This window comes from Brienomyrus brachyistius, chromosome 9 (genome assembly GCF_023856365.1).
Source record: "Brienomyrus brachyistius isolate T26 chromosome 9, BBRACH_0.4, whole genome shotgun sequence".
In the NCBI taxonomy this organism is placed as follows: domain Eukaryota; kingdom Metazoa; phylum Chordata; class Actinopteri; order Osteoglossiformes; family Mormyridae; genus Brienomyrus; species Brienomyrus brachyistius.
This window is the reverse complement of record NC_064541.1, coordinates 1,845,408-1,854,942: the sequence shown is the minus strand read 5'-3', so window position 1 is coordinate 1,854,942 and position 9,535 is coordinate 1,845,408. Positions and strand designations below refer to the sequence as shown.

Genomic DNA, 9,535 nt, shown 5'->3' with positions numbered 1-9,535 from the left:
TCCAAGTCAAAAGCTTCTGTTAAATCCGTCCTGTTTTAAAGCACACATCCACCAGATGGCAGTATTGGGTTAGACCTAAAATAAAACCAGCAGTCTTCAACTACAACAATGTAGCAAAATACTCAGGGTTGTAATCCATTATATGTAATCAGAATTACGTAGCTTGATTACAGAAGATTGGTAAGTGTGATATATAGTTACACAGTCTCAATTAATACCAGTTATATGTAATCCATTACTACCTAACCTTGAAAATACTACATAAGCATGTTTTTGTGATGTGGCTTGTTACTGCAAATATGGAATTTCTCCACAGTCTTCTTAAAATGTTTTTCATTTCAGAGATGCATTATTGAAACGTAAGCTGTCAGCAAAAATAACTTCAACTCAACTGTAAGATGAAGGAAGGAGCAAGTTGAGTGGGCAGCACAGATGCAGTGCATTTGTTAAGTATGAGGTCTGTCTTTCAGGAAAGGTGACACCGACATGACGGTGAACAGGTGTGAGTTAGGGCACCCCAGCAGTGAAGAAAACAACACTGTGAGCCAGTTCAGTAACTCCTGATTACTGGAGACTAAATGCCATCATCCTTCAGCCCTCATTGCCAAAAATAAATCATCACAGGAAAGATATACTCCTCTGAAGTCTCCACCTTCCTAGTGCGATTACAGCTGGTAATTCAGAGAGTCACATCCATGGACGTCATCAGTGCTGCCCCCTTCAGTCAGTGTTTGGAGGGACATCATCAGTGGTGGCAGCTTTTTTTTTGACTACAGCAGGTGGGAAAGAATCACTAAACTGTTAAAATATGCTCGCTTTAGTACTAAGAAGGAAGTACAGTCCACTAATGTTAACCTGAAGAGAGCCGTTCTCCAGTGCTTCCAGAGTTCGTGTCTGGAGCGTACAGTCAGACACAGGGGTTCCCCATAGTCTCCTGGACATCTGTGCTTCATTAAGCCAGAAGTCAGAGGAGTACAACTCCTCCTTGTGGTTGACCCGTCCAAGGTGACTCATTTATTAAAAGGATCTAAAGCTTAGCTAAAGCTAAGACCTTTGCTCCTAAATTTCTGAACATCATTACTGTATTTTATTCATGTGTATAATTCATTATGTTGTCTTGATTGTTTTGTAAATTGTTTTATGTTCTTTGTCTTCATAGTGTAAATTCCTCATATTTAAAAGTAGGGCCTGACAATAAATAAACAATTCTGATTCTGGTGAAATGTATGATCTGGAGAACAAATGGTTAAGTTTGACTGTAACACAATAGCAGGCACTTAGATCTGAGCTGGTAATCATCAAACAATCCATGACAACAGATTTGTACTTACATTGATGGTAAAATTAATAGTGAAGGGATTTGTAGGAACAGAGCTAAATATGAGTGTTTTCACCTCCAAGTGACACTGCCTGTGTAGGATAATGTGATGGACACCAAGACAACAGAAACGCAAAGACTGGGCGACCAGTGGAGATAAAACTCTCAAAGAGTTCATATAATAAGCACCCATCTATTGGATCAGCTGTCATGCTTGCTAAGTCCATTTATGGTCCAATTTCTGACACATTGCTCCAACCACCTCAGCCTGCCTGACAAATTAAGCATCTGCATAAGCCAACACATACACAGACACACACACACGTTTGTAATAATATCTTTGTGGGGACTCTCCATTCATTTCTACTGGGGAAAAGCTGAATAATACTTTAAATAGCTTTGCCGCTTCAGTCTACCCAGTGCACTGTGCTAACAGCTGGATTTTTACAAGGTGCTTGGTTAGACATACTACTCAGTACACCCTTCTATCACTGTGCTAAAAATGCAATTGCTGTTCTAGACGGATATTTCACATTTACATATATGTTTATTGCAAGCATCAGGAAACCGGAGTAAATCCCACACGTAAAATTTCTTATTGGATCTCCCAGACAAAAGAATAAAGTTATAATCATGGAGGAGTGAGCTAGGGACTCCGCCGTTGAATAAATGAAAGTGACAGGAACATAAACACCCCTAGATGAAATCAATAACTCATTGTGAGCCCACCTAATCAGCCGGGGGAGAAAAAAACAGACATTTGTAACACGAAAAATGTCCGCCCATTTAATTAAATCTGCTGAGCGCTCCGAAACAACAGGTGGCTAATTCGTCAGTCGGGTATTCACACTGAGACACTTAATTAACATAATGAAGGAAGAACACGGGGAGAAAGGACGGTCAAAGAACAATTTATGTTTGCTCGCTTTTGTTTATTTTTACATTTTTTCACTCATTTTGCAAGGTTCAAGTGTAGGTTCACTAAGTTGAGCAGTGCTGCCGGTAGAAATATAAATATTTCGTATAGGCCTACCAAAGTCATGTTGCATTTTTGACTTGAGGAAAAACGTTATTAGAGCAATAGTAATGTTAATATTAACAGCTACCTTATGGTGGCGGTGATGATTGTTTAATTGTTGACGGAGGTGCCAATTCATAAGTGGACCGAAATGTTACTAGATCGGAAGTACATGTGACGACTGGATCCAGTTGGATATAATGGAGAATCGAATATTAGCAGCACCTTCGTTAAAATAACATTTCTGTGTAGCCTACAGTGTAGGCCTAACCTCATACTTTATATCTTTATGCCCTTGCTCAACCAGTGCACCCCGCCCCCAAACCCCAATTCTCTCTCCTGCTTTCCTATTTTGGCATGACCGTGCCAGGTATTTGTTCAAATTCCTCGCGCCCTGCGGGGATAGGTATGTCCCCCCTCTTTTTTCCGTATTTTAATGGTTCACTCTGTCTGCGCTACTCAACACATGGGACCCCAGGACCGGCCATTTTTTGCAGCATCACCAAGCCGCTTTATAATACCCACCAAATCATTGCATTGTCATAACATATAAAATCAAAGTATCGTAAGTTTTTACAATACTCTGAGCAGTAACATTATTTTATAAGTGACATGCCTGATTCGTAGCTCGTCGGGTATGTCGTTACTGCAAAAACATTGGCGGCTGCAGGCGTATTATCGTTGGGCGAAGTGGAGACGCTTACTTATTGCTGCGGTTCACGGAGCGACAGAAAATGTATTACGGCCTCCGGCTGAAGTGTCAGCAAGCGGGACACATGTGCTTTTACGCTGGACGGGATCTCTCCGTGAGTCATCCGAACTTCCCTGAAAGGAGAACGTGCGCCTCCCAGTTTGGATCCCGATCCTTCGTTGGAGCGACGAAATACGTCACCGTCAAATGCACAGGGACGTATATTGCCGTGTTTAATTTGGTAATAGTTAAATTCTTTTCGACACTGTACACGAAATTAAAATAAAAAATATTATGGCTAGCGTAATAATTACTTTAAGATTTCGCCTATATTTAAAAAATATGCCTATAAAATAAAAGTCTGATATTCCAGAAATCTGTTATTTTAAAGGCTATACAGTTCGTATTTTTTGTTAACTTTAATTTGGTTTTGAGTAAATCTGTATATATGCTTTGCATTCATTTAGGTCTATCTATAAATTGTAAACGCGAATGCTCTTCTATTGACTAGCATTGTCTTAATTGCATTGTATTGTAAATGTGATAAAATTTGGATTTCAAACGCAAAATTATACTACTCACAGCCGCAGAGGTAGTTTGAGGTTGCTGTAAAATTAAATTTATTTAGTACTTAAACAGGAGTGTATACATTCTAACCAAATATTTAGTTTTGATCTTGCATTGAATTTTAATTGCCGCAGTTAATTTAACAAAAAATGTAAAAATAAAAAATTTGAATAAATTTATTTGTGGTAAACCACTTGGCATTATGGCTTTTAATATTTATTTGTGGATGGATTTAATAATTGTCGTTATTATAATATATGAATTATGAAATAAAATATTTTGCCTCACTTGTATGTCACTTTGGCTAAATAAAGAAAAATTCTGTTTAAAATTTACCTCATTGCAGTATGCAGAAGTGTTTTCCCCAGAGGTTCTATAAAGTATCTATAGGTTAATAGTTGTATATATAGATAAATCCATAAGATTAAACCCGTATGATAAATAGGAAACCAAGCTACATAAAAGTAGTAGCATACTTATTACAGATGCATTAAAATAATATTAATATTAATTATATTTATATAGTTTAATTTAAGCCAAATGTATTCACTTATACTGAATATTAACCGCGTGGGGAGTTTTGTTCACGCGTAACTTAAAACCTGCGTCAGAAACCAGTAGATAACTGGTGACTTTACTTAGGGACGAAAAATCAACTAAATCGTTCTCCGCCAGATTAAATCAATATAGTTACAGCGAAATTTATAGTATGAGAAAAGGTTAATAAAGCTTTTCTCCGTGCATCTCTCTCCCTCACTCGCTTTCTCCCTTTCTCTCTCTCACACACATGCAACAAATGAGGGGGAGTTAAGTAAGCTACACAAGAGAGCGCACAGGGGCAGGGAGCTAGACGCAGTCGCTTGACTTGCTGTGGAAATGTATTGATAACTAGAAACATTTATTCGAACTTACGTCTGATTTTTCTTCACAACGCCAACTTGAAAATTATCAAATTAACAACAAAATTATTCTCGCACATTTCACTTTTGCCTGGACGATGGAAGGAAGAGTATCTACAGACAAGACAAGACAGCAACGCGACGCAGAATTATATGGATTATAATGCTACATATTCATCTTCTCCAGGCTGCATTTAAAGGTAATTTTAATAAATATCGTAGTCACATTTCGTGCAATTATTCAATTAGATATGAAGACGTACATTATTCGTCTTATTATTAATCTTGCACAAGCCGGCATTAGCATTATATATAGGGTATATATAGGCTCTACTGTATGTATAATGCTACAGAATTGAGATTATTACATAAGTGTTTTAGTTGTGTTATCAACATGAACATTTACGTTTAAATAGCTTATTAATGAAGGCAACTAAAGTTGTTTCCGTACGCTTTGAGGCTCCAGGTAGCTTCGATGATTTGACATAATTATGTACCTTGAAGTCAGTTGAAAATTTAGGCCTTCCAATAAGCGCTTTTTTTAACGTAAACAGTTAACGTGAACGCATCTATCTAATATTTGGTCTTAATATCGTATCTTAACACGACGCAACCATTCGATTTAAAATCTATCGCTTCGCAAAAGGTTTCATTCCCTTTTTTGTTTTAAATGAAATGCATATGTAAAGAAAAAGATTTATGTCTGATAAATTCAGTAAAGTGTTTCTTTAGTGATTTTGGGTTCTACAATAGGGTGATTTGCTGCTCCTCCTATTCAACGGTAGCGTTTAACCCTCGGCGCTGAGGGGGGGTCACCTTGTCTCAGTTGAGTTTCTTCTCTATAGTCCCTCTGAGTCTTTGATTTTGAAACATTTTAGATTACAGGAGAGATGGAGCTGGAAACAGAGACATACAAATAAGACAAGGAGTCTGACATCTTTTATGATTATACAAAGTGGGTGAGATGTCGATTGTTTCCGAGTTAGATATAGGGCCTACAATTATCTCTTTACTAGTCATTTATATCCTTAAAAGTCAATAATGGTTAGTGCATATATATATATATATATATATATATATATATATATATGCATATGTATGTATATGTATGTGTGTGTGTGTGTATATATATGCCGGCAGGTGATTACACCCTTAGAGTCAATTGGTAGGGGTCAAAATACAATCTCAATTGTTTTTTTCCAGTAAGCTTCCCCGAGAACCAGACCCTAGGAATTCTGCAAGCTGGTGCAGAAAATGTTCTTTAACTTTGGTAATGGAGTGAGAGCGTGATGCTTGGCCCAGGCACGGCCTTCGACTTGGCCAGCACCAGAGCTCAGACACAGCGGGGCGTAAATCAGAAGCCAAAGGCGGGAGTGCCGAGACGTACCACAGGCAGACATGCCTGCCCGTACGTCTGCGCCAAGCCGGTCTGGCTAGCCAGTGGCCCATAACGCTGCGTGCTGGAGTGTTGGTGCCCGACGCCAGGGTGGTCTCTCACTCACTGTATCAAAGCGGGAACCCGAACAAGCGAACCCATGTCTGGGAAATAAACAAGACAGGAGAGACAAGCCATTGTGTGTCATTATGTGGCAGCCTCTCCTAAACTCTATTATAGCACATGGTGTTGGGATTAACTTTTTCTGCGTTCAAATCAAATTTTAGACATGAATTTCATATTTCAGTGAGCTAAGACAAACGTTTTTGATACATTTGCTAATAATTGTATTCTTCTGTTGCCACCCCACCCTGCATTTCCTTCTCGTTTCTGTATCTCTATCTCTGTCACTCTAGCTCTCTGTTGGCTGTGACTGGCCCATAGCTAACTTTCACCAATCAATCTGACCTCCATCTTGGTTCAAACTCTCTGGCAGCTAGCTGTCTGTCTTCTACTTTCATGTAGGTGTTCCCAATCTAACATTAACATTAGTTACTATCATTTTCCACATAATTCAGGCCAGAAAAATGGACCCCCCTAACTCGGTCTCTAACTCCCCTTCCCCTGGGCCCTCCCACACGCTCCCTCTAGTTCCCAATGCATCTCTGCCCTCTTCCTCACCATCTCTCTCCCCATCCCCGAGCCTCGTCTCCACAGCCCTCTTCTGCTCCCTGCTCTCCCTCATGGCCCTCCTGGGTATTTGTGGGAACCTGTACACCTTGGGGCTCCTTTTGCAACGCAGAAGAGGGAGGCGACGTCATGGCAGGTCCTGCTACTGTGTGGGGGGGCTCTGTCCCACTATCTTACCACGTTGCTCCCCAGTCTCCTCTCTACCTTCCCCCTCCATGTCATCTTCCTCCTCCTCTTCGTCTCTTTACCGCCAGGTCTTGAGCCTGGCTTTGGCAGACCTCCTCTACCTTTCCACCACCCCCTTCATCGTATACGACAGCCTAGCTGCTGACTGGGCTTTTGGGGAGCTGGGCTGCCGGCTTCTGCTTAGCCTGGATCTTCTCACCATGCACGCCAGCATTTTCACCCTCACCGCCATGAGCCTGGACCGCTACAGGGCCGTGGCAGATCCCCTGGCCACCTCCTCCTCCCCGTCTTCAGGTCTGCTGAGGGTCGTGCTCGCTTGGGGGTTGGCCGTGGCGTTGAGTCTTCCCATGATGATTACACTCCACCTGGAAGATGGGGGCACCCATGACGGCAAGCTTTGTGTACCCGCGTGGGATGAGCAAAGTTCCAAGGCCTACATGAGCATCCTCTTCTGCACTAGCATCCTAGGACCAGGACTGGCCATTGGGGGCCTGTATGCCGCTTTGGGCCGCCTCTACTGGGTGTCCCAGACCCACCCTCCATGTGCGACTGCAAGCAGCTGTCCCCCCCGTACTCCCCGCCCCAAGGTGCTGCTCCTGATCCTGGGCATAGTCCTTGCTTTCTGGGCCTGTTTCCTGCCCTTCTGGATCTGGCAGCTCCTGCCGCTCTACCGGCCGGATGTGTTGAGGTCCATCCCGACCAGCACTCAGGTCACGGTTAACAGGATCCTCACGGGGCTGACCTACGGGAACTCGTGTGTGAACCCCTTCTTCTACACGCTGCTGACGGGCAAACACAGGCGTTACCGACAGACGCTTACTTCAGGAGCCCAGCTGTGCCGCAAGGGCAGCCCGTCGCAATGATGTCCGCCAACTGCAAGGGAGAACTACTCAGTACCAGCTTACCAGGGAAGAAACCGATTATATCTGCTAGAAACCTCCTTGACACACACAACGAGACTGGTAACAGTAGCTCCCATGAGAAGAAATGGCAGGCGACATGTCGAGCAGCCAGTCGCCATCTAACCCAGTGGCTAGAGGGTCAGATGAGGACACCTTTGTTATTCTTCCACTCTACCTTCCTTCCCAAATCCTCAAGCATTCAACCCCCAAAAAAATCTGCGAGTCAGATATTTCGTCATAAAATTCTTGTTCTCTTGGCCTTTGAATAAGTTACAGCAGTGCTAAGTTTGCTGATTAGCTTGTATTGGCCTGAGTATGGAACAGAGAGGGAGAGAGAACAAGTAAAATCCAAATGCTCCATTCTTTCAGAATGAAGGTGCTTATTCTGGGCTTTAACTCGGTCCAAGGTTGCACTGAATTTTCCTCTCACCTTTCCCTCATACGGCCTTTCCTTGTAATCTTTAAATAACACCCATGAAACATACTTAAACTATTTTGTATGCCATGTGATTTATTTCCTCCTTAAATATAATTGTGTGGTGGTCATTGCTTGCCTTCTGATTTGATTGTTTTGTGCTCTGTTAATTAGCCTGTAAAAATCACATAGCACACATTGTGCATAATATTAACTGTACAATCAGAGCATTACCATGAAGGGAAGGTGACAGGGGTGCAGTGTCTCAGAAATCAGTACTTGGCTTGAACCATTAATAAGTTTCTTACGCTTCTGCAAGGCCAAACATTAAATTAGATTTTATTGCTTCTGTTCAAGCCTCTGATTTACGGTAAGGGAACAAAAAAATGTGCAGAGTGTAGTAGGCAAATACCAGCAAAGTCTGGGCAATACACTATGTGTGTCTGGTGTATTTTATTTAAGGTCCAGAACTCAGCAGCCAATTGCCTTTTTGCACCCAAGTAACTGTATGGGGCCCCAGGATGACAGAGAGGACACTGCGAACTGTTACTGTGTGAGCTTAATGTCACATCTGATCTCCTTCCACACTATGTGAAATCTGTACAGTTGTGCCACAGCTCATAAAATATTCATGGAGACAAGGGCTATGTTTCTCCTGTTAGGTATTTAAAGGTTAAACTCCTTGAGCCCAATGGCATATCCACAAATATTGAAGCTAAAGATTTTTAATTAGAAATATATTTATATATGTGCATGTGTTTTACATTTTATTTGCCATGCAATATATTGCATGGAGACTACATTCTGTAACTACCTTTGTAAAGTTTGATGTACAGTATATAATGTATGATCTGAAATAAATACAAATTAAAACAAAACAGGACCTACTGGACTTGGAGAAAACTGTGTTGTGGGCTTTCTGTTGCTATGGGGTGAGATGGACAGGGTGACAGGGGCATTTTTACAGGCAATTCCAGGTGCTAAAACAGAAGTAATGAGCAATTTAGAACTTGCAAAACAGCATCCTTACAGCAAGAGGAAAAGGCATGGATGTGTGTCCCACACACTCCCTCTTGCTGAGCCTGTACGGCTGACCAGAGAGACCATGTCTTCACATGTGTCCTGCCGTGTTTGTATCCACATGTGGGATGGTCCATGCTGTTCCGTGCCCGTCTGCATGTGCCTGAATGGTTCTACTGTACTGCGCAGGGGAACCCGCTGTTCTGTGACGCAGATGAATAAATAATACTGTTTAATGGAGAGGTGCAAGGAGCAGGTGAGGAGCCTTCGTCAGCAATGTGAGCGCAGAAAAGGAGGGATGGAGGGACGACTCAACTGATAATAAGATAGGAAGGAAACCTCAGGCACTAAAAATAAATGTTAGAACTTCACAAGAATGCAGACAGAATATCTCGGCCCTAGGTTAGTATCTGCGTTTGTCAACCATACCATTAGTATACAGACTTATTTACTG

At 41.8% G+C, this 9,535-nt stretch overlaps 1 protein-coding gene across 1 annotated transcript; it reads left to right on the top strand.

Annotated features, from left to right (window-relative positions):
* Positions 1-4,402: 4,402 nt before the first annotated feature.
* uts2r3 (urotensin-2 receptor 3) lies at positions 4,403-9,011 on the top strand. Its single transcript, XM_049025775.1, has 2 exons — positions 4,403-4,693; positions 6,285-9,011. The coding sequence occupies exon 2, from the start codon at positions 6,456-6,458 to the stop codon at positions 7,605-7,607; it is 1,152 nt and encodes a 383-aa protein (XP_048881732.1). The 5' UTR covers positions 4,403-4,693; positions 6,285-6,455; the 3' UTR covers positions 7,608-9,011.
* The last annotated feature ends 524 nt before the right edge of the window (positions 9,012-9,535 follow it).